At 44.4% G+C, this 26,850-nt stretch overlaps 2 protein-coding genes across 2 annotated transcripts in view; both read right to left on the bottom strand.

The window, feature by feature from the left end:
- Nucleotides 1–1,118: 1,118 nt before the first annotated feature.
- LOC124058687 (protein NLRC3-like) lies at nucleotides 1,119–26,850 on the bottom strand. The gene is made up of 9 exons (XM_046388145.1): nucleotides 26,332–26,850; nucleotides 26,020–26,248; nucleotides 24,138–25,941; nucleotides 22,889–23,062; nucleotides 22,591–22,764; nucleotides 19,197–19,243; nucleotides 18,364–18,961; nucleotides 18,137–18,323; nucleotides 1,119–1,814 (listed from the first exon to the last, which is right to left on the bottom strand). The coding sequence occupies exons 1-7, from the start codon at nucleotides 26,332–26,334 to the stop codon at nucleotides 18,405–18,407; spliced, it is 2,988 nt and encodes a 995-aa protein (XP_046244101.1). The 5' UTR covers nucleotides 26,335–26,850; the 3' UTR covers nucleotides 1,119–1,814; nucleotides 18,137–18,323; nucleotides 18,364–18,404.
- LOC124058682 (protein NLRC3-like) overlaps nucleotides 1,879–26,850 on the bottom strand; it is a 28,126-nt gene continuing 3,154 nt past the window's right edge. The window contains exons 4-11 of the mRNA XM_046388139.1: nucleotides 10,963–11,076; nucleotides 10,438–10,516; nucleotides 10,126–10,354; nucleotides 8,244–10,032; nucleotides 6,380–6,553; nucleotides 4,183–4,356; nucleotides 2,868–2,914; nucleotides 1,879–2,632 (exon numbers count right to left, since the gene is read on the bottom strand). Coding sequence (XP_046244095.1) covers nucleotides 2,076–2,632; nucleotides 2,868–2,914; nucleotides 4,183–4,356; nucleotides 6,380–6,553; nucleotides 8,244–10,032; nucleotides 10,126–10,354; nucleotides 10,438–10,516; nucleotides 10,963–11,076 — 3,163 coding nt within the window. The 3' untranslated portion in view covers nucleotides 1,879–2,075. The remainder of the gene's footprint in view (nucleotides 2,633–2,867; nucleotides 2,915–4,182; nucleotides 4,357–6,379; nucleotides 6,554–8,243; nucleotides 10,033–10,125; nucleotides 10,355–10,437; nucleotides 10,517–10,962; nucleotides 11,077–26,850) is intronic.

The following is a 26,850-nucleotide window of genomic DNA, read 5'->3' as shown; positions in this document are numbered from 1 at the left end:
CCAAATACAGTACGCAGCGATAACCAAATGGTCACAAAGCAATGACAGCAAGGAGCTGATGGCTTAAGTGTAGACACAGTTATTGGTATGTATGTATGTTAACTCAGATAATGTTCAGGTTAACTGTAACCAGCACACAAAACAGCAAACAAGCTAATGACCGCTAAACAATTAACGTTAGCTCCTTTTCATAACGTAATTACAGTCGTACGCTACAGAGGGAACATTAGCTACATACCTTTGTTTTTGGACCGTTTCTCCTCTTCTTCTTTCCTTTTCTTTCTGAAATAAGCACCCGATAGCTTTGGCCTTTTTCTGTCCATTATGTTTATTACCTGAATCGGAGTCGCCTCGGGAATCAACAGGTTACGCTGATGCCAATGGCCTCTGACGTGACGGACAGCAGGGGTCAGGACTAAACCAACACATTGGTGGGGTACAGATAGTCTCATCTTTGAATAGTAAGGCTGTATTATTGGCCTTCACACAACCCACAGACGAAAACCAGGAGTGTATGGAATGTGAAACAGGCCTACAGTAAGCAACTACTTAGGAGGATCCCCGTTCCCCCTCCTCCTTATTCCAGTGGTTTGACCTCGGTGAGTGACCCCACCTCCACGTAATTACAACGCCAGGGGGCGCCAATAATTAATTGATTATTTATATATTTTTTTATCCTTTTTTGCGAGGGGCGTGGCGGGATTTCTCACATGCCGACCCCGGCAAAGTACCGCCCACTACTGCTTCCTGCTTCCCCTTGAGTTAACGCGGCCAATGAGGTGCGCTCGTTATGTGTTTGTTTACGTTCTGTATGTAAGACTTGAATATGCTAATTTGTTAGCTCATTTGAGACCACAGACTGTGGATCTAACAGCGCCTCTGGGATGAGGACTAAATTCTATTTCTCAGCTGTGCTTTTCAAAAGTTCCCACTTTGTAAGGTTGTGGAGTTTTGAGTCTTCAACCCACCAGACTTCGACCTGCCAGGTGTCTCACTTGTTGTGTCCATCACCTGTGCTGACAGGCTGACACCAGCAGGGGGAGACATTACATCAGGCATACATTCAACCAACAGCTGCGACAAGTAGAGAAGAACAATAAAAAAATCTTCATGTTCCATCATGTCTCAGTCTTCATTTGTGTTTTTATTATCTGCAGTACCTGCAGTGCAAACTGACCTGGCAGCAAAGCAGAACAACAATTAAAACATCATCCAAAGTACCAGCAGTCAGCTGAAGCTCCGAGGAGACAACTGCTGGTCCATCTGCTGGCTCAGAGTGGACAAGGACCAGTTCATTGGATTGGACTCCCTGCTCCTCCACCCTCCACTTTCCCTCTGCTCTCCAAGTGGCCTCTGTGTGACGGATGCTGTTCTGTAGTACCAGGGCCTGAGGGGAAGTGGAGCAACTACAGACACACAGCGACTGACTCCACTGCAACACTACACTTCCTGTTACATCACCCAAAGAATGATGGGAAGTGTAGTGCTAAAAATGTCTCATTCAGCCCAAATTTAAGACAAACAGCAGAAGTGAAGAAGAAAGACAAAATGCATGAAAATGAACATTTTGATGTTTTACAATATGAGTTGATTTTTGACAGAAGTGTCAGAATGTCTCATCAACATGTTTCTTATATCCCTGGAACACTGACACTCACCTCCATCCATTCATATACACAGATTTACTGTGGAAATGACTCTGAAGGATTTCTGACAGCTTTCAACCTTCCCAGGATCAATTACACACCAATAACATCAACATTAATATCAAAGTGATCAGGAAAAAATCTTTAGATGATGTGAGAGTCTGGAACCTGATTTTATTGGAAAAACACGCTTATTTATGTGAGAAATCAGTTCAGATTGTAAAGTACAGAAAACATCAAACTAAAATCTTTGATACAAAAGCTGAATGAAAACACATTTAAAAGGATTCCAAGTTATTTCAAAAAACACTAAATTGCAAAAACACCTGTGATAATGAGTCGGTGTGCCTCACAAAATGTGTGTGTGTGTGTGTGTGTGTGTGTGTGTGTGTGTGTGTGTGTTTCTCTAACAGGAGGAGACTCTCCCTCCTACACTGAACACAGAGACACTGAGGAGGAGTCAGACCAGAACCCAAATCCAGCATAAAGAGGTTCAGTGAATGTGGTGTTGAAGGTGTGGAGGTGGATCAGTGTGTCAGAGGAGACTCTGTAGAAGGACAGAGTGCCAGCAGGACAGTCAACATACACTGCAACTCTGTCAGGGACAGAGGAGGAGGAGGAGGAGGAGGAGGAGGAGGAGTGGAGGTCTGTTGTTCTGTTATTGTGCCTGACAGAGAAACCAACAACATCAGAGCACTCCAGACTCCAGGACTGATTATTCCCTCCAAACAGACAGTCACCAGTCTTTCCTTTTCTTCTGATTCCTCTGTAAGTCACTGATATCTCAACTCTTCCCCTCCACTCGACCTCCCAGTAGCAGCGACCAGTCAGACCAGTTCTACACAGCAGCTGTTCAAAGCAGTCAAACCTCTCTGGATGATCAGGATGAGGCTGCTTCTCCATCACTGCTGTCACCTTCCTGTTGTTGTCAGACAGTTTGAGGTTTGTGTTTACTGTGTTTGTGTCCACTGTGAGTTCACAGGCATCTGATGGAGAGAACAAGACACAATACAGCAGCAGTTTATCATCTAACACACCTGATGGCTTCATTTGTTGCTTCATTAACAGACTGACTGTTCATTAGATCAAAACTTCACAGTGACTCATCTTGTTGGATCTTCTATCAAACTGAGAGCTGAATGCAGATACACAAGCTTTAGACTGAAACTACTTTAACATGTGCTGCCTTGTTTTCATCAATCAAAGTCAACACACACTTACACTTCCTCAGACCAGGTTTCAGCCTCTGCTGTCCACCATGTTCCACCCTGGAGGAAGAAACAAAGTCAGAATGAACGTGCAGAAGCTTCCTCATCAATGATCTTCATCAACCTTCACTCAGATCCACCATGAAGACAAAACAGCTGCATTTAGAAAACACATTTCATACACAGACTCAGTTCAACTTGACATCAAACATTCAGAAGAAAACAACAAGAGAAGAAGAAACCAGCTGACATCCACTTTTCTGACTGTGACTCACATGTGATGAAGCTCCCAAACTGTGTGATTCATGATGCACACAAACCTGCTAAATATGTGTTTTTCTGATAGATCGATTGTTCTTTGACCTTCAGTTTGAGCTCACGTTTGATTGGTTTGCTGATTGATCAGCAATTGAAGAAAGTTTGATCTGGCCTGTCAGGAGCTTCCAGAGTCCACACTGAAACACCAAAGCCACTGAGCGCCGTCAGTCTCCAGCTGGTCTGCGCTCGCCTTTAGTCATCTTTCCAGTGGAAAAGAAATGCTGAGACACCGCAGTGAAGACACTGAAGGACAGATTTGACTGTGAGGACATCAGGCAGAACCTTCAGAGCCTTTTGATGTGCTGGAAGAACCTTAGAGATGGTCAGCTTCTGCTTCGTGGCCTCTCCATCCATTTGTGTGGCCCAAAGAGCAGCACAGGCAACACTGTGTGAGCTCCATGTCTGCCTGTGCATCATCTCCTTCATAACTCACATCAGGTCTTCAATGAACTACTGGAGGAGAGCAGATCCACTTCCTGATATGCATGTTCACTGTTGTGTATTTAGATCAACAGCCTCCAGCTGCTGGGATGCAGTCAGAGTCCTTGTTGCAGAACCTGACTGAACTCTGATTATCTGCTTTGTTTTATGTCACCAGTGATGGAAAGAAGAGATTTTATACAAACAAAATAAATCTTTTTCATTTTGCAATTTTTGTTTCACAACAGGAAATCAACTGAAACGAAGGTACACGGATTGTCAAGACTGAACTTTGAACCTCTTGAGGATTCTGCATGATGGTTCATCAACACTTTATATTATTTCATTCGTAAATCCTTTTTGACTGTATTTGTCACAGAGTGTGTGTGGTGGTCAGTAAATGACGGACAGCAGATCCTGGTGTGATATTAGTTAGGAGGTCAGTCTCAGTGGGGACAGGGACTCTCAGCACATCAGTTACTGTCTTCACTGTTATCAGCAGTGCTGCTGGTCCACACTGTGAACCAACAGTCCTCAGCTTGTCACTGTGACAGACAAACTGTGTGTGAGCTCTTGTTGTCTGTTCATACCTGAGAGTGTCCAGTCTCCAGTGTGGATCCTCCAGTCCAGCAGACAGCAGCTCCACTCCTGAGTCTCCTGGATGATTGTAGCTCAGGTCCAGCTCTCTCAGATGGGAGGGGTTGGATCTCAGAGCTGAGGCCAGAGAAGTACAGCCTTCCTGTGTGATCATACAGCCTGACAACCTGGACACACACACAGACACGCAAACAGATTGGTGGCTCTCATCAGTGACATCAGCATGTATATGTCCAACAAAACTGACATGGACATCTGTTAAACAGAAGCTGAATCCTGACCTGAGAGTCTCCAGCTGACAGTTTGGACTCTTCAGTCCAGCAGACAGCAGCTTCATTCCTGAATCCAGCAGGTGGTTGTTACTCAGGTCCAGCTCTCTCAGACTAGAGGACTGGGAGCTGAGAACTGAGGACAGATCTTTACAGCGTCTCCCTGACAGATTACAGCCACTCAGCCTAAACAAAACATACAGAACATATAAGAAAACATTTCTGTCTGATTTAGATCTATATTTATCTGAAAAAATATTGATCATAAAATGACTGGAAAACAGTGATGACAAAACTCGAAAACAGTGATGGTTCATCCCTCACAAATTAATTAATCCTGACCTGAGAGTCTCCAGCTGACAGTTTGGACTCTTCAGTCCAGCAGACAGCAGCTTCACTCCTGAATCCTGCAGGTCATTGTGACTCAGGTCCAGCTCTCTCAGACTAGAGGCCTGGGAGCTGAGAACTGAGGACAGAGCTTCACAGCTTCTCCCTGACAGATTACAGCCACTCAGCCTAAACAAAACATACAGAACATATAAGAAAACATTTCTTGTATATATTTGAGTCCATGTGTCATGTTTCAGTGTGTCTTCTGTTTCCATGTGTTATGTTCAAAGTTTTTGTCATATCCTGTTTTATTTTGGAAGTGTCACTTCCCCTGTGTGTCTCTGTTTCATGTAGCTTTGCTTCTGGTTATCCTAATTGCTGCTTCCCTCCTAATGTGGTTCACCTGTGTCTTGTTATCTTGTCTATTTAGTCCTTGTCTTCCCAGTCACTCTTTGTCAGATTGTTGTATTGTCTCCATGCTTTTTTTGCCAGGTAATCTTTGTCTTGTCTCGTCTGGTTTTGCCACAGCTTTTGTAGAATCTATTGATCCAAGAGCCACAGTAAGTGTGTGCCAGTTTTTGAATTTCGTTTGTAAATATAAAAGAATATTATTTCAGACCTCTGCCTCCCTGCCCTGCCTTTTTGACTCTGCATCGGGCATCTGCTCTTTCTGCATCAGCGACGCCATACGTCTCTGACAATATTTCTCTGGCTAATGGCTAATGAGTTCATGAGTAACTGTCAAAACAGCAGTGAAATCAAACACTAGAGGGCAGCAACATTGCAGAGTCTGTCTCAAATCCCAATTTCAACCCCAGGGATCACACACACACACACATTGATCAGGTCAAATATCTGTTGGATTCGCCTGAGAATTAGATTGTGGACGTTCAAGATCAATCTCTTGGACAAAATTGGTAACACTGTGTTTTTGGTATGATCTACACCACATATGTCAAACCGGTCCACAGGAGGGCCGGTGTGGCTGCAGGTTTTTGTGCCAACCAACCAAGAGCACATCGTTTGACCAATCAGCTGTCTGAAGACGGAGATCAGTTGATTAAATGATTCAAGTCTGGTGTGCTGCTACTTGGTTGGAAAGAAAACCTGCAGCCACACCGGCCCTCCTGTGGACCGGTTTGACATGCCTGATCTACACTGTTAAATACTACAAATGTTGGTCATCTGTTTTTAAATCCACTTCAGCTTTTATGTCAGTCAGGATGTAAATTCTGATCTCTGAAACAGAACCTGAATCCTGACCTGAGAGTCTCCAGCTGACAGTTTGGACTCTTCAGTCCAGCAGACAGCAGCTTCACTCCTGAATCCAGCAGGTGGTTGTTACTCAGGTCCAGCTCTCTCAGACCAGAGGACTGGGAGCTGAGAACTGAGGACAGAGCTTTACAGCTTCTCTCTGACAGTTTACGGCAACTCAGCCTAAACAAAACATACAGGACATATAAGAAAACATTTCTGTCTGAGTTAGATCTATATTTATCTGAAAAAATTGATCATTAAATGACTGGAGAACAGTGATGACAAAACCAGAAAACAGTTATGGTTCATCCTTCACAAATTAATTAATCCTGACCTGAGAAGCTGCAGTTTACAGTTTGGACTCTTCAGTCCAGCAGACAGCAGCTCCACTCCTGAATCCTGCAGGTCGTTGTTACTCAGGTCCAGCTCTCTCAGACTAGAGGACTGGGAGCTGAGAACTGAGGACAGAGCTTCACAGCTTCTCTCTGACAGATTACAGCCACTCAGCCTAAACAAAACATACAGGACATATAAGAAAACATTTCATTGTATATTTGATATGACTCACACTGGAAGTTATTTGTGTAATAAAATGACAACAAAAATATAAAAGTATATAACAGTTATGGGTCACCCTTCACAAGTTAATTCATCTCACTCCTGTGGAGGGTCAGCGAAAGTGAAGAAACAGTTTATGTCACGTTGAAGTTTCAGTTAGTTAGTTTTCACTTTTATTTTCTAGTTTGTCTCCTCTTGTGTCTTGTTTAACTTGTCATTTCCTGTCTTTGTCTGTTTTCCCTCCTTTTTTGACAGTTTGCTCCTCCCTGATTAGTTTCACCTGTGTCTCGTTACATCACCTATATACACCTGTGCTGTCCTTGTGTTTGTTGTGGATTTGCTGTGTTTCTCTGAGTTCCCTGGCAAACCCTACGTTCTCTGTTTTCCGGTGGTCTCAGTGTTGCTTATGGTTTCTGGATCTTCTTTGTTTGGACCATTTTTTTTTTTAACCAGGACTCACAGTCGCCTTTTGATTGCCAATTTCAAACTAGAGGACTGGGAGCTGAGAACTGACGACAGAGCTTTACAGCTTCTCTCTGACAGTTTACGGCAACTCAGCCTAAACAAAACATATAGGACATATAAGAAAACATCTCTGTCTGAGTTAGATCTATATTTATCTGAAAAAATTGATCATTAAATGACTGGAGAACAGTGATGACAAAACCAGAAAACAGTTATGGTTCATCCTTCACAAATTAATTAATCCTGACCTGAGAAGCTGCAGTTTACAGTTTGGACTCTTCAGTCCAGCAGACAGCAGCTTCACTCCTGAATCCTGCAGGTGGTTGTTCCTCAGGTCCAGCTCTCTCAGACTAGAGGACTGGGAGCTGAGAACTGAGGACAGAGCTTCACAGCTTCTCCCTGACAGATTACAGCCACTCAGCCTAAACAAAACATACAGGACATATAAGAAAACATTTCATTGTATATTTGATATGACTCACACTGGAAGTTATTTGTGTAATAAAATGACAACAAAAATATAAAAGTATATAACAGTTATGGGTCACCCTTCACAAGTTAATTCATCTCACTCCTGTGGAGGGTCAGCGAAAGTGAAGAAACAGTTTATGTCACGTTGAAGTTTCAGTTAGTTAGTTTTCACTTTTATTTTCTAGTTTGTCTCCTCTTGTGTCTTGTTTAGCTTGTCATTTCCTGTCTTTGTCTGTTTTCCCTCCTTTTTTGACAGTTTGCTCCTCCCTGATTAGTTTCACCTGTGTCTCGTTACATCACCTATATACACCTGTGCTGTCCTTGTGTTTGTTGTGGATTTGCTGTGTTTCTCTGAGTTCCCTGGCAAACCCTACGTTCTCTGTTTTCCGGTGGTCTCAGTGTTGCTTATGGTTTCTGGATCTTCTTTGTTTGGACCATTTTTACCAGGACTCACAGTCGCCTTTTGTTTGCCTGCTTCTGTTTCATTAAAGTTCATTAAAGTTCCTTTTGTTCACCTCAACTCTGGTGTCAGGGTCTGCACTTTGGGTCCTGATCTTTGATGTGATTCTAACACTTTGCAGGTTTTTCAACTGATCAACCTATCAACTACATTTTTCGACTCTTATTTGACCAAAACACATATTATTTGAGAACAACCCGTCACATGTGATCCAGTCAGAATCTGCAGTTCTGTGTTCACTTACAGAGCTTTGTTGGAGGCTTTGACCACTGGCAGCAGCCTCAGAAGAGCCTTCTCTGAAGCAGAGAATTTCTTCAGGTCAAACACGTCCAGATCTTCTTCTGATGACAGTAAGATGAAGACCAGAGCTGACCACTGAGCAGGAGACAGTTTATCTGTGGAGAGACTTCCTGACCTCAGGGACTGTTGGATCTCCTCCACCAGAGAACCATCATTCAGTTCATTCAGACAGTGGAACAGATTGATGCTCCTCTCTGGAGACAGATTCTCACTGATCTTCTTCTTGATGTACCTAACTGTTTCCTGTTTGTTCTGTGAGATACTTCCTGTGTGTTTCATCAGACCTCGTAGGAGAGTCTGATTGGTCTGAAGTGAAAGACCCAGGAGGAAGCGGAGGAACAAGTCCAGGTGTCCATTTGGACTCTGCAAAGCCTCATCCACAGCACTCTGGTACAGATGAGTTTGTTCCTGTTTGTTTCTGATCAATTGAGACCACCTGGAGGCTGATGGTTTTCCTGACATCAGATTGACACCTGATTTGTTGAATGTCTGGTGGACATGAAGAGCAGCCAGAAACTCCTGAACGCTCAGATGGATGAAGCAGAACACCTTGTCCTGGTACAGTCCTCTCTCCTCTTTAAAGATCTGGGTGAACACTCCTGAGTACACTGAGGCTGCTCTGATATCGATGCCACAGTCTGTCAGGTCTGATTCATAGAAGATCAGGTTTCCTTTCTGCAGCTGCTCGAAAGCCAGTTTTCCCAGAGACTCAATCATCTTCCTGCTGCCTGGACTCCACTGTGGATCTGTCCCATCTCCTCCATCATACTTGATGTTCTTCACTTTGGACTGAACCACCAGGAAGTGGATGTACATCTCAGTCAGGGTCTTGGGCAGCTCTCCTCCCTCTCTGGTCTTCAACACATCCTCCAGAACTGTAGCAGTGATCCAGCAGAAGACTGGGATGTGGCACATGATGTGGAGGCTTCGTGATGTCTTGATGTGGGAGATGATTCTGCTGGCCTGCTCCTCATCTCTGGATCTCTTCCTGAAGTACTCCTCCTTCTGTGGGTCAGTGAACCCTCTGACCTCTGTCACCATGTCAACACACTCAGGAGGGATCTGATTGGCTGCTGCAGGTCGTGTGGTGATCCAGAGGCGAGCAGAGGGAAGCAGATTCCCCCTGATGAGGTTTGTCAGCAGCACATCCACTGAGGTGGACTCTGTGACATCAGTCAGGATCTCATTGTTGTGGAAGTCCAGAGGAAGTCGACACTCATCCAGACCGTCAAAGATGAACACAACCTGGAACTCTTCAAACCTGCAGATTCCTGCTTCTTTGGTTTCAGTGAAGAAGTCATGAACAAGTTCCACCAAGCTGAACTTTTTCTCTCTCAGCACATTCAGCTCTCTGAAAGTGAATGGAAATGTGAAGTGGACGTCCTGGTTGGCTTTGTCTTCAGCCCAGTCCAGAGTGAACTTCTGTGTTAAGACTGTTTTCCCAATGCCAGCCACTCCCTTTGTCATCACTGTTCTGATTGGTCCATCTCTTCCAGGTGAGGCTTTAAAGATGTCTTCTTGTCTGATTGTTGTCTCTGGTCTTGTGGTTTTCCTGGATGCTGTTTCAATCTGTCTGACCTCATGTTCTTCATTGACCTCTGCAGTCCCTCCCTCTGTGATGTAGAGCTCTGTGTAGATCTGATTCAGGAGGGTCGGGTTTCCTGCTTTAGCAATCCCCTCAAACACACACTCATACTTCTTCTTCAGCTTAGATTGGAGCTGACGTCGACAAACTGGAGCAACAGTTCCTGAATGAAAACACAACAAATCAGTGAGTGGATGTTGGTGTTAATGTGAGAAAAGTGGAGTGTGGAAAATCCTCTTACTGCTGTGCAGACGGTCAGCCAGCTCCTCCTGCTTCATTCTCCTCAGGAAGTGCAGTGTGATCTTCAGAAATGCGTCTCTGCTGCTGCTCCTCTGCTCTTCATCCTCACCATCCAACACCTCCTCATCTTCACTCTGCCTCTCTAAGCTTTCTGGGTAATCTGGACTCAGAACCTTCTGGAACTTCTTCAGCTCGTTCTTCACAAAAGTGACAACGTTCTCCTCAAGATGCTGGAAAAGAATAAAACAAAGATAAAAATTGTGTTGATTTGATTTGGAGCTGAGCTAAAAGTTGTTGTTGGACATTTACACACCATGAATATGGAGTCCAGGTCTGCTGGATTCTGCTGGACAGACTGACCACCGAGAACATCTGACTGTTGCTGCTGAACTCTGTGGAGAAAACAGGACGTATGATGATTACACACATTTTAGCACTTGTTGCTTTTCAAGGATCAGCTGATCCAGTTTTCTGGCACCAATGAGGCCACCTTCAGGTTGGTCTAAGAAGCAGCTCACTGTCACCTGCTCACAAAGTGTTTGGTTGGTCAAACCACGAGTTTCATCCAAATTTCCTGGAAAACTGATGTGTTTCTGTGGACTGAATCTCCTGCTTACAGAAAAGTGAAAAAGCTACAGGAAACAAAATGAGTTTGAAAAAGCTTTGCTGGAATCAGCAGACTGAGACCACCGAGCAGCTGCCTTACAGTAACTTTGTAATGACAAATCTGGAGCCAGTGGAGTCTGAAAGCTGAGACCAACTGGTAGATCTTTTTGTGGACTGACTTGATAGAAGGAGAAGCTGCAGAACATCAAACTCATCTGCTTTAAACTCTTACCTTCCTTCAGCAGAGTCGTGTCCACCTCTGAAGTCAAGAGGTTTAAGCATGGACCCGTCACTCTTCATGGACACACAGCTGGGTACAGGAGAGTCTGCTGTCTGCTGGTCCACACTGATAGAAACACACAGACAAACTAATGCGCCTCTCAAACCTTCACTTTGATGGTCAAGCTGGAGACAAAACATTCAAAGCTCTGCCGACTCCTGGAGATGTGAGCATCTCAGTGAAGGTCAGAGAGAGGAAGAGGAGGGAACAGGAGCTCTCCAGGGAGACATGACAAAGGCAGGAGGACAGCAGGACAGGAGGGGACGCTCCTCTGTCTCATGAGGATTTGCAAGCCTTCATGCAGGACTGAGGGGACAGTTAATGTGCTCGTCAGCAAACAGCATTTTGACTTCAGTGTGAATGTGATGACGACACACTGGAAGCCTCCCTTTGCTTTCTGATGTGGACTCTAACTGACCCTGATGTCATGTACCTCAAATGAACAGCCTGAAGGAGTCAACAGTCCAGATGTGCTATTGGCTGATTTCAATTGTTCAGCCCAGCTCTGTAGTGAGAGTGAACAACAAACTGCTCTGAATCTTTGACACTGAAAAAAGCTGCTGGAAAATAAAATCCAACCTCGTCTATTTTGTTCACTTGATGAGTTGATTAGAAGGAACAATCAAAGTGAAGGGACAGCATGTGGGGGGACAGAACAAATCCATGATGGTCTCTACCTGCTCTCATGCAGCTCCTGAGTAAATATGAAGAAATATGAAGTCAATGAAGAAGAATCTGAAGCAGCCAGGATCACAGGAAGTTATGGGAAAGTTCCTGCTAACTGGGAATGTGTTGACTTACTGAGTCTCTGAAGGAAGTCGTCCTTTAAAATATATTTCTGCAATCATAGACCCGTCACTCTTCATGGACACGCAGCTGGGTTCAGGTTCAGGACAGTCTGGTCTCTGCTGCTGCTCGGGGCTTCAACACAACACACACAGAGCTTTGAGTGTGAATAATGATGGTGGAGTGATGTGAGTGCTGAGCTGTGACATGGAGAAGAGTCATGGACAGTTAGAGATCCTCATCTCACCTCTGAGCTTTGGTCTGGCTGTCATGTTCCCCACACAGAGTGGTTTTAGAGGGAGGGACTCCCTCCTCTGTCTCCTCACACTGATTCATAGCAGAGCCCACACCTTCACACAAACACAACAACATGCTGTCAGAGCTCCAACATTCATGACAACAACGTCTCCATCACACGTTACAAGATTCCTGCTGCTGTCCTGCTGGTGGACGTCCTGCTGTGTTTTCTGTGTTGTGGCTGTTGGATTCAGTTCCCCCTCAGAGTACATGAACTTGGATTCAGTATCACATCCTGAGCTGAGCTGACATTTAGCTGCAGGAAGTCGCCCCCAACGTGAGGAGAGAACAGTGGAAACCAAAGCAGAACCGCCTTCAGTTCCTGTGGTGGAAAAGTCTGAACCTCAGTGATGGTCAGCATGAAGCTTGTAGCTGCAACAACTTCTCCATCATTCACACAGTTAACATCACTGGGTGGAACTGGAGTCAACATGAGGACATGAATTCATCTGACTGAAACATCATCACATCTTTGTTCTAAAACAGAAAAGAGCTTCCACTTTGGAGCTTCGGTTCTCTGGAGTTTTTGTTCTCCTCTGTGCAACACAATGTGCAACACAAAGTTTGTGTTTATAGTTCAGTTCCTGAGTTTAGTGCCTGTGGCTCCATGACTATAAAGAAATAAGAAAGTCTTCATATTCGCTTTGTTCATCATATTTTTATTGTCTTGTGAAGCAGAAACTCCAGCTGAAAGCCCTGACTGAAGTTCTCTGCTGTCTTATCTTGGACTGATAGTCCTGTCCCACCACAGCAACACAAACCATATTAGCATTTCCTGACAGAGACGGTGGCGAGTGTTAAACCCAGACTGCAGGGTTCAAAGTTTCCCATCAGAAACCTCTGGGCTTCCTCACAGACACTCTGGAAGTCTTTGGATTCAGTCTGTGGGTCAGGACTAAAAGGACGCTTTGCTGCTGTTGACGACGGGGGTCCACCAGTTGAAAGATTCACACTTCTGATAGCAGGAGGTTTGTGACACACACCTGCCAATCAGAGACACCAACCTGACAAACCAAACCCAGGGACTACAACACAAGCCCCGCCTCCTCGAGTGTCTGACATCACAACATGAACTTTCCTAAATTTGTCTCCTGGTAAAGACAACAAACAGCAGGAGTTCTTTGATTCACTGCTGTGTGTCGTTTTGTACAGTCAGAGAATAAACAGCTGATCGAGTTTCAATCAAAGATAAAAAACAGTTCAGGCTGTCAGACCAGTTCTGACTGTCCCTCATCTCTCAGCAGTGAAGTCAGCTCAGCTCATGTTCTGACTTGTTTCCTGGTGCAGATGAAATGTGAATAAACTCAACATGAAAAGGCTCATTTTGGACCAAAAGTCACATCTCATAGACTCATTAGTGAATTCATTCATGAATATTCAGACCTACAAACAGGAAACAACAGTGTTGTCAGAATGCATCACTGCTCTCATCTACAAGTCTGTTATGTAGCTCCCAACATAACGAGTGACAGCAAACAGTTTCTTCATCAAAGGTGTGTCGTGTTACCTGTCAGGGGTCTCACCTGTTCAGCTCCACAGGAGATCAAACACACTTTGTTTCTTCGTCCGCAGACGCCGACAGACGCTGCTGGTGTTCGTCCGACCGACAGCCGTCACATCCTCATACCTTCAAATCCAAATCCAGAAACGTCAGTCTGACGTGAGAGCAGAGAGCCAGTGTGAGCTGCAGTGCTGCCAGTCAGCAGCAGGTGGCAGTGTTACTGAAGGTCTGTCAGTCAGTCTGAACCGCAGCTGGAGACACTGACGGAGCTCCACAAAGTCCAGACTGCAGCAACACTGAAGAAGAAGACAATCAGCTTCATTACTGGATGAGGAGGGACAAACAGTCTGTGAACTCATGTGACAAACACAAACTGCATCAACAAGCACAGAAGAAGAAGAAGAAGAAGAAGAAGATTCTTCATCGTCACGTACACTCAAACTAACAGTTAACTCGTGAAAAAGACGAGTTAAAGTTACTGACTGAAGTCCTGTCAGAAATGTGTGACGTCACATTCACATCAGGATTGTGAGGATTTCAAGAATACTTTACCAGATAAAGTGGTAGTTTTTCTCATTGAGCAGAAAGTGACTTATTTACAAAAGATAAGATAAGAACTTTATTGATCCCACAGGAAATTGTTGTGCCAGGGTTGCAGTACAAAGAAGCAAACAAAAGTATCAAGTAATCACACAAAATATAAAATAACAGAGTAATATAAAAAATAGCTGAGTACTGTAAAAAAATAACATGATATACATGATATAGATAATGGCAGATAAGGTGCAGAATGGCAACGGAAGAAAAAAACAAAAGAAAGCATGCTATGTTTAAAATAAATTATTTAAAAAGAGAGAATTCTAACTAAAGAAATTAGCAAAACATAACACAAAGACACGGAGCAACTCTGGCAGGCGTCCGTTCGTAGCGGCGCCGGAAGTGACATCAAAAAGCGGCCATATTGGCTGATGAATTTGTGTTGACACATAAAAATGTGTTTGTGTCTCCTTCCCGCTCAGACAGAGTTTCTGTGTCACGAAGGCTGGGACCTGATCCTGGTTGCCTCCCTTCTGAAAAACCTAAGGGTCCACCATCACCTCCCCGTGTAGATCGTGAGTGCTTCTACTGCCATAAGAAGGGTCATATGATTGCTGATTGTCTCTCTTTGAAGCGTAAACAATCTACCTCGAGTTCTTCCCAGCCGTACTCTGTAACTGCACTCTGAGAAACTTCAACAGCAGTGGGAAAAGCTTCCTCCACTAGACGATTAATTTCAGCAGCAAAAACTGGAAGGGCCTCTCCAGGTAAGCGAGTGCGTGCGTTGACATAACTTTGAAATGTAGAAAGATAAGCAGTCTGTCCAAAAACAGCTTTCAGTTTTTCTTTCACAAGGTTGTAGTCAGATTTAGTTGCATCAGGTAGGCCATCCCAGTAACTAAAAGCAGCACCACCAAGGCGTGTGGGCAGCAGTTTAGCAAAACTATCTTCATCATAATTAGGCATAGCGTCGACAGCCACTTCAAAACGTCTGCACCATTTAGAAAAATCCTCTTTTCCATCGCCCATGAAAACATGAGGAAAATCCCCTTTACAAAACTGTGGCATAACGTGGCTGGAGCTCAGAGGAAAGGGCAGTTCGTTCCAAAGGTCATTGTGATTTGCCATCTTTATTGTCAGTGCACACTGTATGAACTGGCAAGGGCACAGCTCATAAAAATACAGTTAAAGTTCAGAATGGGCCTGTGCAGCTTAACAGTCTCAGCTTGGGTGAGCCAGGTGAGTCCACTTTGCAGTAGAAGTTTCCAGAGTGACACATAAACAACTTTACCACGCAACCGCCCTCCGTAGAAAAGTTCAGCAGCAGTACTCCCACATGAAGCAGCAGGAAAACCCACGAAGAGAGCAGAAAACGTTATATCCACTTTGTCAGTCTCTGTAACTCACTGTTGTGTTGCTTTGTTGTTATCTTGAAGACTTAATGTCCACCACAGTCCGTTACATTCCACCAGCACACTGACTGAGTCGCTAGCTTGGCGTTAGCTTGAAGCAGGAGCAGTTCACGGTGAGGAGGGAAAAAAAGGCGCCGTCGTCGCGCAGGCAGTCGGCTCGTTAATCTGCGGCAAAAGTCAAAACTCTGCAAAGATTAGCAGTAAACAAACCCGCTGCCACCAGTGTAAGACGGGGTTTTTGGAGGTTTGTAACTCTTGGCTTACTTGTTACGTCGTTAAGCTATCGAAGGGCTGTGGGTAAAGTTAGAGCACGGAGACGACCTCTTCTGTAGCATTCAGTCACTCTCTTTATCATTTCTTTCCATGAAGCCAAGCGTACCAACACTCAACACTGCGCACCGCAAAAATGCCTTTCATATCACTCCGCCACTTTTAACCATAACTCACCATACCTGCATGTAAAGTACGCCACATTACATAGTTCCCATTGAAACTTAAGCAGCAAAATACAATAGATATAAATGTAGTAACAATTAATTAAATTATGTAGACTCAAAATACTAAACAGTAAAAAATAAGACAATGTACTGAGTATGTCCTTTTTGTACTACCACTTCCACTTTTGTACTACCTCCAGAACCATATTTATTTTGCTTATTTTATTTTACTTTGTTTTGCCTTATTCTATTTTGTTTTATTCTAGTATTATATGTTACTCGTTCTTACGTTCTGTGTTTGCACCAATCACCAAGACAAATTCCTAGTAATGTGAAACCTCTTCACTTACATGGCAATAAAGATGATTCTGATTCTGATTCTGATTCTAACCCCAGACCAATCAAGCAGCATGCTTATCGGGTTAATCCAGTTAAGAGGGAAATCATGAAGAAAGAGGTTGACGATCTTGTGCAGAATGGCTTTGCAGTACCAAGTTCAAGCCTGTGGAGTTCACCTTGTCTTCTAGATGTTAAGTCTGATGGAAGTCCCAGGTTTTGTACTGACTATCACAAAGTGAATGCAGTCACTGTGCCAGATGCACATCCTTTGCCTCTCATTGATGACTGTGTTGATGAAGTTGGGCCTGCAACATATGTCACAAAGCTTGACCTGTTATAAGGATATTGGCAGGTTCCTTTAACGCCACGTGCCTCTGAAATTTCTGCTTTCGTGACCCCTGACAACTTCCTCCAGTACACAGTAATGCCCTTTGGAATGTGTAATGCTCCTGCAACCTTTCAGAGGCTGGTAAATAAGGTCCTAGGAGGTATTCCGAACTGTCGATCGTAGATGACATTGTTATTTACTCTGGTGACTGGGTAAGTCATGTAACTACATTAAGGGAAGTTTTCAGGTGCCTTTCAGCTGCATCCCTTACCTTAAATCTTGCCAAATGTGAATTTGGGAAATGTACTGTGCTCTACCTTGGTCATCAGGTTGGTAGTGGACGAGTGTGTCCTGTTTACACCAAGGTCTCAGCTATTACAGAATTCCCCGTACCTACCACTAGGAGACAGCTGTGTCGTTTCCTTGAATGGCTGGATATTATCACCGGTTCTTCTGTTGCAGCCCTGCTAACTGCTTTGACCAGTCCTTCCCAGACCTTTGTGTGGACTGGTCAGTACCAAAAGGCCTTTGAAAGTCTTAAAGGTATCCTGTGTTACACCCCTGTTCTGTCTGTCAGATTTTTCCAGACCTTTTAAGCTTGAAGTTGATGCCAGTGCTGCTGGAGCTGGGGCTGTTCTCCTGCAGGAGAACGATCAAGGTACTGGCCATCCTGTAAGTGACTTCTCTCACAAGTTTAATAGATCAAGTATTCTACTATTGAGAAGGAGACTCTGGCATTGCTGTTGGCCTTACAGCATTATGAGGTTTACCTGGGGTTGGGTGTTAAACCCATCCAGGTCTTTATAGACCACAACCCCCTAGTGTTCCTCTCAAGGATGTATAATGGATGAACTTCAGGATTTATGAGCTCCTCATCCTGTCTCCAAGGTTGAGCCCATCCACCCTGGTTTGTGAATGAGTCCCCAAGTCACTTGAACTCATTTTCAAACAGCTGCCCCTGCAATAGAGGCTTTAAACATGTCCAACTGTGACTCTCACTCCTGACTCTCCTGCTCTCCAAGTGGCCTCTGTGTGACGGATGCTGTTCTGTAGTACCAGGGCCTGAGGGGAAGTTTAGCAACTACAGACACACAGCGACTGACTCCACTGCAACACTACACTTCCTGTTACATCACCCAAAGAATGATGGGAAGTGTAGTGCTAAAAACATCTCATTCAGCCCAAATTTAAGACAAACAGCAGAAGTGAAGAAGAAAGACAAAATGCATGAAAATGAACATTTTGATGTTTTACAATATGAGTTGATTTTTGACAGAAGTGTCAGAATGTCTCATCAACATGTTTCTTATATCCCTGGAACACTGACACTCACCTCCATCCATTCATATACACAGATTTACTGTGGAAATGACTCTGAAGGATTTCTGACAGCTTTCAACCTTCCCAGGATCAATTACACACCAATAACATCAACATTAATATCAAAGTGATCAGGAAAAAATCTTTAGATGATGTGAGAGTCTGGAACCTGATTTTATTGGATAAACACGCTTATTATATTATATATATTATTAGATTATTTGTGACAAAACCTGAATGAAAACAGATTTAAAAGGATTTCAACTTATTTCAAACTGTGTGTGTGCAGTGCAGTCAGCAAAAACACGAAATTCAAACACTTTGTTGTGATAATGAGTCAGTGTGCCTCACACAAAGTGTGTGTGTGTGTGTGTGTGTGTGTGTGTGTGTGTGTGTGTGTGTGTGTGTGTTTCTCTAACAGGAGGAGACTCTCCCTCCTACACTGAACACAGAGACACTGAGGAGGAACCGAACGACCAGAACCAGAACCCAAATCCAGCATAAAGAGGTTCAGTGAATGTGGTGTTGAAGGTGTGGAGGTGGATCAGTGTGTCAGAGGAGACTCTGTAGAAGGACAGAGTGCCAGCAGGACAGTCCACATACACTGCAACTCTGTCAGGGACAGAGGAGGAGGAGGAGGAGGAGGAGGGGAGGTGTGTTCTTCTCTTATTGTGACTGACAGAGAAACCATCAACATCAGAGCAGCTCAGACTCCAGGACTGATTATTCCATCCAAACACACAGTCATTGCTGTCTCCTTTCCTTCTGATTCTTCTGTAAGTCACTGATACAGAAACTCCTCCACTCCACTCGACCTCCCAGTAGCAGCGACCAGTCAGACCAGTTCTACACAGCAGCTGAGCCCTATAGTCAAACCTCTCTGGGTGATCAGGATGAGGCTGCTCCTCTCTCACAAATGTCACCTTCCTGTTGTTGTCAGACAGTTTGAGTTTTGTGTTTACTGTGTTTGTGTCCACTGTGAGTTCACAGGCCCCTGATGGAGAGAACAAGACACAATACAGCAGCAGTTTATCATCTAACACACCTGATGGCTTCATTTGTTGCTTCATTAACAGACTGACTGTTCATTAGATCAAAACTTCACAGTGACTCATCTTGTTGGATCTTCTATCAAACTGAGAGCTGAATGCAGATACACAAGCTTTAGACTGAAACTACTTTAACATGTGCTGCCTTGTTTTCATCAGTCAAAGTCAACACACACTTACACTTCCTCACACCAGGTTTCAGCCTCTGCTGTCCACCATGTTCCACCCTGGAGGAAGAAACAAAGTCAGAATGAACCTTCAGAAGCTTCCTCATCAATGATCTTCATCAACCTTCACTCAGATCCACCATGAAGACAAAACAGCTGCATTTAGAAAACACATTTCATACACAGACTCAGTTCAAGGGCGGCACGGTGGTGCAGTGGTTAGCACTGTCGCCTCATAGCAAGAGGGTTCCAGGTTCGAATCCCGGTCTGGGCCCTTCTATGTGGAGTTTGCATGTTCTCCCTGTGCCTGCGTGGGTTTTCTCCGGGTTCTCCGGCTTCCTCCCACAATACCAAAAACATGCACATTAGGTTAATTGGCTGCTCTACATTGCCCCTAGGTGTGAGTGTGAGAGTGTGTGGTTGTCTGTCTTTGTGTGTTGGCCCTGCGATTGACTGGTGACCAGTCCAGGGTGAACCCCGCCTCTCGCCCGTAGTCAGCTGGGATAGGCTCCAGTTCCCCTGCGACCCTGACGGATAAGCGGTATAGAAAATGGATGTCTCAATGGATGTCACAAGAGGATGTCTCCTCTCCTCCTCTTGTTTAGCTTGTCATTTCCTGTCTTTGTTTGTTTTCCCTCCTTTTTTTCAACAGGTTTCCTTTAGATAGTAAATGAACCAACACACTGTCATAATCACACCCTCGATCTGGTTCTCACCGACGGCCTAGAAACTAAGAACCTGTTAGCTGTCCCTCAAAACCCTCTCCTTTCAGACCATTCACTTGTAATTTTTGAGCTAACTCTAACAGACTTTACAGCACACAACAAAAAGGTCTACTGCACCAGATGCCTCTTTGAGAATACTGTAGACAGATTTAGGGATGCAATCCCATCACAGCTCCCTTCAGCACCATGTACCAGTACAACAGAGCGTACTGATTTAAACGTTACTCCTGGAGAAATTGATTCTTTTGTCAATAACACTGCAGCCACATTGCACACAGTTTTAGATATGGTTGCCCAACTGAGAAAGAAGGTTACGAATCATAGGAGGCTAGCTCCTTGGTATAATTCAAATATACACTGAAGCAAACATCAAGATGGATGGAGAGGAAGTGGTACTCCTCCAAATCAGTTGAACCCCAGAGGGCCTGGAAAGACAGTCTATTGGCATATAAAAAGGCCCTTCGTGAAGCCAGAACTGCTTATTATTCATCATTAATAAAGCAAAACAAGAACAACCCACGTTTTCTCTTTAACACTGTAGCCAGGCTGACTAAGAGTCACAGCTCTGTTGAGCCTTGTATTCCTGCAGCTCTTAATAGTGAAGACTTTATCAGTTTCTTCACCAATAAAATCAATAACATTAGAGAAAAAATCAATAAAGATCTCCCCACAATAGCCAACATACTGCCAGAAACTTCTTTTAATCCTACTCCATCTCTGGACAGCTTCCTGCCCATAGACCTCCCTGAGCTGACCTCCAGCATTAATAAATCTAACCCAACTACATGTCTCTTAGACCCCATCCCAACTAAGCTCCTCAAGGACGTCTTTCCCTTGATTGGCGTTTCCTTCTTAGATCAGATCAACTTATCCTTAACAACAGGTTATGTATCACAGGCGTTTAAAACCGCTGTTTTCAGGCCTTTGCTTAAAAAACCTTCACTTGACCCAGACATCTTAGCAAACTATAGGCCGATATCCATTGTCATTTATCCATCACATTAAACAGACCTCTAAGACCGCCTTCTTTCACCTCCGTAATATTGCTAAGATTAGGAGTGTCCTCTCTCAGAGTGATGCTGAAAAACTTGTCCATGCTTTTGTTACTTCTAGGCTGGATTACTGCAACTCACTATTGTCAGGATGTCCAAATTACTCTATTAACAGCTTGCAGCTGATCCAAAATGCAGCAGCTAGAGTTTTAACAGGAATCAGTAAAAGGGATCATATCTCCCCCATCTTAGCTTCTCTTCACTGGCTTCCGGTAAAATTCAGAATAGACTTTAAAATTCTCCTACATATAAGGCCCTAAATGGACTAACCCCATCATACCTGCAGGATCTAATAGTCCCATATATTCCCAATAGATCACTCAGATCACAGAGTGCAGGTTTACTTGCAGTTCCCAGAATTCATAAAAGTAGAACGGGAGGACGAGCCTTTAGCTATCAGGCACCCCTGCTGTGGAACCAGTCGCCAATCTGGGTTCGACAGGCAGACACCACCTCCACTTTTAAGACTAAACTTAAAACCTTTCTGTTTAGTAAAGCATATAGTTAGCACCAAATAAAGTGTGTAGGGCTGGTAGGCATAGTTACAGTCACTTCTTGACAGACAGCCACAGGTAGAACAGGTGTGACTAACTGTTAATCTTTAAATCTCTATCATAGCTAAGCTGCTATAGGCCTATGCTGCCGGGGGACACAAACATGATCTACCGAGCAGTTTCCCCACCTCCTTTTCCTCTTCTTCCTCTCCCCTCATCAGATTAACATACAATTCATTATTTTATGTCACTAACTGTGTGTCCAGTTCTCCTCGTAGTCTTCTGTCTCTCCCTCCCTTTCTCTCTCTCTCTCTCTCTCTGTATCTTTCTGCAGGTATCTCTCCATCCAGATCTTCATGTTGAACTGCATCCCTCTGACCAACCCAATGTCTACTGTTGACATCTGCCTGCCATTCTTCTGTGCACTGACTATCGGCGGGGTGGTTCTCCCTTGCGGGTCGGGTCCTGCTCGGGGCTCCTTGCTACTGTCTGCTTGCTCGGGGGTTCGGGCTCTAGGTCTCTGTGGAGCGTCTGGAGGCGATCTTTATTGTATAGGGTGCTATATAAATGAATTGAACTGAATTTGAATGAATTTCATTATTATAATTTCAGTCTTGTGAAATGTTAAAATCATATTGAGGTGGTATGGAAAGTGAAACTGAAGGGATGAATGTCATGAAAATTTTGTTTTATTTGTCTTTTTAGTAATGTTGTTCTCATGTTGTTAACTGCTTTCCTGCCTGTACAACATCCATTGCACGTCTGCCTGTCCTGGGTGAGGGATCCCTCCTCTGTTGCTCACCCTGAGGTTTCTCCCATTTTTTCCTGTTTAAGGTTTTTCTGGGAGTTTTTCCTTAGTCGATGTGAGGGTCGAAGGGCAGAGGATGTTGCTATGATGTTATGTAAAGCCCTTTGAGACTAACTGCTTGTAAAAATGGGCTGTACAAATAAAGTTCTCTTATCTTGTCTTGATATTAGTTAGGAGGTCAGTCTCAGTGGGGACAGGGACTCTCAGCACATCAGTTACTGTCTTCACTGTTATCAGCAGTGCTGCTGGTCCACACTGTGAACCAACAGTCCTCAGCTTGTCACTGTGACAGACAAACTGTGTGTGAGGTCTTGTTGTCTGTTCATACCTGAGAGTGTCCAGTCTCCAGTGTGGATCCTCCAGTCCAGCAGACAGCAGCTCCACTCCTGAGTCTCCTGGATGATTGTAGCTCAGGTCCAGCTCTCTCAGATGGGAGGGGTTGGATCTCAGAGCTGAGGCCAGAGAAGTACAGCCTTCCTGTGTGATCATACAGCCTGACAACCTGGATACACACACACACACACACACACATGCAAACAGATTGGTGGCTCTCATCAGTGACATCAGCATGTATATGTCCAACAAAACTGACATGGACATCTGTTAAACAGAAGCTGAATCCTGACCTGAGAGTCTCCAGCTGACAGTTTGGACTCTTCAGTCCAGCATACAGCAGCTTCACTCCTGAATCCTGCAGGTCGTTGTTACTCAGGTCCAGCTCTCTCAAACTGGAGGACTGGGAGCTGAGAACTGAGGACAGAGCTTCACAGCTTCTCTCTGACAGATTACAGCCACTCAGCCTAAACAAAACATACAGGACATATAAGAAAACATTTCTGTCTGATTTAGATCTATATTTACCTGAAAAAAATTAAATGACTGGAGAACAGTGATGACAAAACATAAAAACAATGATTGTTTATCCTTCACAAATTAATTAATCCTGACCTGAGAGTCTCCAGCTGACAGGCTGGACTCTTCAATCCAGCAGACAGCAGCATCACTCCTGAATCCTGCAGGTGGTTGTTACTCAGGTCCAGCTCTCTCAGACTAGAGGACTGGGAGCTGAGAACTGAGGACAGAGCTTCACAGCTTCTCTCTGACAGATTACAGCCACTCAGCCTAAACAAAACATACAGGACATATAAGAAAACATTTCATTGTATATTTGATATGACTCACACTGGAAGTTATTTGAGTTATAAAATGACAACAAAAATATAACAGTATATAACAGTTATGGGTCACCCTTCACAAGTTAATTCATCTCACTCCTGTGGAGGGTCAGCGAAAGTGAAGAAACAGTCTATGTCACGTTGAAGTTCCAGTTAGTTAGTTTTCACTTTTATTTTCTAGTTTGTCTCCTCGTGTGTCTTGTTTAGCTTGTCATTTCCTGTCTTTGTCTGTTTTCCCTCCTTTTTTGACAGTTTGCTCCTCCCTGATTAGTTTCACCTGTGTCTTGTTACATCACCTATATACACCTGTGCTGTCCTTGTGTTTGTTGTGGATTTGCTGTGTTTCTCTGAGTTCCCTGGCAAACCCTACGTTCTCTGTTTTCTGGTGGTCTCAGTGTTGCTTATGGTTTCTGGATCTTCTTTGTTTGGACCATTTTTACCAGGACTCACAGTCGCCTTTTGTTTGCCTGCTTCTGTTTCATTAAAGTTCATTAAAGTTCCTTTTGTTTACCTCAACTCTGGTGTCAGGGTCTGCACTTTGGGTCCTGATCTTTGATGTGATTCTAACACTTTGCAGGTTTTTCAACTGATCAACCTATCAACTACATTTTTCGACTCTTATTTGACCAAAACACATATTATTTGAGAACAACCCGTCACATGTGATCCAGTCACAATCTGCAGTTCTGTGTTCACTTACAGAGCTTTGTTGGAGGCTTTGACCACTGGCAGCAGCCTCAGAAGAGCCTCCTCTGAAGCAGAGTATTTCTTCAGGTCAAACACGTCCAGATCTTCTTCTGATGACAGTAAGATGAAGCCCAGAGCTGACCACTGAGCAGGAGACAGTTCATCTGTGGAGAGACTTCCTGACCTCAGGGACTGTTGGATCTCCTCCACCAGAGAACCATCATTCAGTTCATTCAGACAGTGGAACAGATTGATGCTCCTCTCTGGAGACAGATTCTCACTGATCTTCTTCTTGATGTACCTGACTGTTTTCTGATTGGTCTGTGAGACACTTCCTGTGTGTTTCATCAGACCTTGTAAGAGAGTCTGGTTGATCTGAAGTGAAAGACCCAGGAGGAAGCGGAGGAACAGGTCCAGGTGTCCATTTGGACTCTGCAAAGCCTCATCCACAGCACTCTGGTACAGATGAGTTAGTTTTGAGTCATTTCTGAACAGTTTAAAGCACTTTGATGTTGATGATTCTTCGACCAGCAGGTTGACACCAGATTTGTTGAATGTCTGGTGGACATGAAGAGCAGCCAGAAACTCCTGAACGCTCAGATGGATGAAGCAGAACACCTTGTCCTGGTACAGTCCTCTCTCCTCTTTAAAGATCTGGGTGAACACTCCTGAGTACACTGAGGCTGCTCTGATATCGATGCCACAGTCTGTCAGGTCTGATTCATAGAAGATCAGGTTTCCTTTCTGCAGCTGCTCAAAAGCCAGTTTTCCCAGAGACTCAATCATCTTCCTGCTGTCTGGACTCCACTGTGGATCTGTCCCATGCCCTCCATCATACTTGATGTTCTTCACTTTGGACTGAACCACCAGGAAGTGGATGTACATCTCAGTCAGGGTCTTGGGCAGCTCTCCTCCCTCTCTGGTCTTCAACACATCCTCCAGAACTGTAGCAGTGATCCAGCAGAAGACTGGGATGTGGCACATGATGTGGAGGCTTCGTGATGTCTTGATGTGGGAGATGATTCTGCGGGCCTGCTCCTCATCTCTGGATCTCTTCCTGAAGTACTCCTCCTTCTGTGGGTCAGTGAACCCTCTGACCTCTGTCACCATGTCAACACATTCAGGAGGGATCTGATTGGCTGCTGCAGGTCGTGTGGTTATCCAGAGGCGAGCAGAGGGAAGCAGATTCCCCCTGATGAGGTTTGTCAGCAGCACATCCACTGAGGTGGACTCTGTGACATCAGTCAGGATCTCATTGTTGTGGAAGTCCAGAGGAAGTCGACACTCATCCAGACCGTCAAAGATGAACACAACCTGGAACTCTTCAAACCTGCAGATTCCTGCTTCTTTGGTTTCAGTGAAGAAGTCATGAACAAGTTCCACCAAGCTGAACTTTTTCTCTCTCAGCACATTCAGCTCTCTGAAAGTGAATGGAAATGTGAAGTGGACGTCCTGGTTGGCTTTGTCTTCAGCCCAGTCCAGAGTGAACTTCTGTGTTAAGACTGTTTTCCCAATGCCAGCCACTCCCTTTGTCATCACTGTTCTGATTGGTCCATCTCTTCCAGGTGAGGCTTTAAAGATGTCTTCTTGTCTGATTGTTGTTTCTGCTCTTGTGGTTTTCCTGGATGCTGTTTCAATCTGTCTGACCTCATGTTCTTCATTGACCTCTGCAGTCCCTCCCTCTGTGATGTAGAGCTCTGTGTAGATCTGATTCAGGAGGGTCGGGTTTCCTGCTTTAGCAATCCCCTCAAACACACACTCATACTTCTTCTTCAGCTCAGATTGGAGCTGACGTCGACCAACTGGAGCATCAGTTCCTGAATGAAAACACAACAAATCAGTGAGTGGATGTTGGTGTTAATGTGAGAAAAGTGGAGTGTGGAAAATCCTCTTACTGCTGTGCAGACGGTCAGCCAGCTCCTCCTGCTTCATTCTCCTCAGGAAGTGCAGTGTGATCTTCAGAAATGCGTCTCTGCTGCTGCTCCTCTGCTCTTCATCCTCACCATCCAACACCTCCTCATCCTCACTCTGCCTCTCTAAGCTTTCTGGGTAATCTGGACTCAGAAGCTTCTGGAACTTCTTCAGCTCCTTCTTTACAAAAGTGACAACGTTCTCCTCAAGATGCTGGAAAAGAATAAAACAAAGATAAAAATTGTGTTGATTTGATTTGGAGCTGAGCTAAAAGTTGTTGTTGGACATTTACACACCATGAATATGGAGTCCAGGTCTGCTGGATTCTGCTGGACAGACTGACCACCGAGAACATCTGACTGTTGCTGCTGAACTCTGTGGAGAAAACAGGACGTATGATGATTACACACATTTTAGCACTTGTTGCTTTTCAAGGATCAGCTGATCCAGTTTTCTGGCACCAATGAGGCCACCTTCAGGTTGATCTAAGAAGCAGCTCACTGTCACCTGCTGACAAAGTGTTTGGTTGGTCAAACCACGAGTTTCAGCCAAATTTCCTGGAAAACTGATGTGTTTCTGTGGACTAAATCTCCTGCTTACAGAAAAGTGAAAAAGCTACAGGAAACAAAATGAGTTTGAAAAAGCTTTGCTGGAATCAGCAGACTGAGACCATCGAGCAGCTGCCTTACAGTAACTTTGTAATGACAAATCTGGAGCCAGTGGAGTCTGAAAGCTGAGACCACCTGGTAGATCTTTTTGTGGACTGACTTGATAGAAGGAGAAGCTGCAGAACATCAAACTCATCTGCTTTAAAC

The sequence above is a fragment of the Scatophagus argus genome, chromosome 5, assembly GCF_020382885.2.
Source record: "Scatophagus argus isolate fScaArg1 chromosome 5, fScaArg1.pri, whole genome shotgun sequence".
Classification (NCBI taxonomy): domain Eukaryota; kingdom Metazoa; phylum Chordata; class Actinopteri; family Scatophagidae; genus Scatophagus; species Scatophagus argus.
Note: the sequence above shows the minus strand (reverse complement) of the source record. Positions and strands in the feature narration are given on the sequence as shown.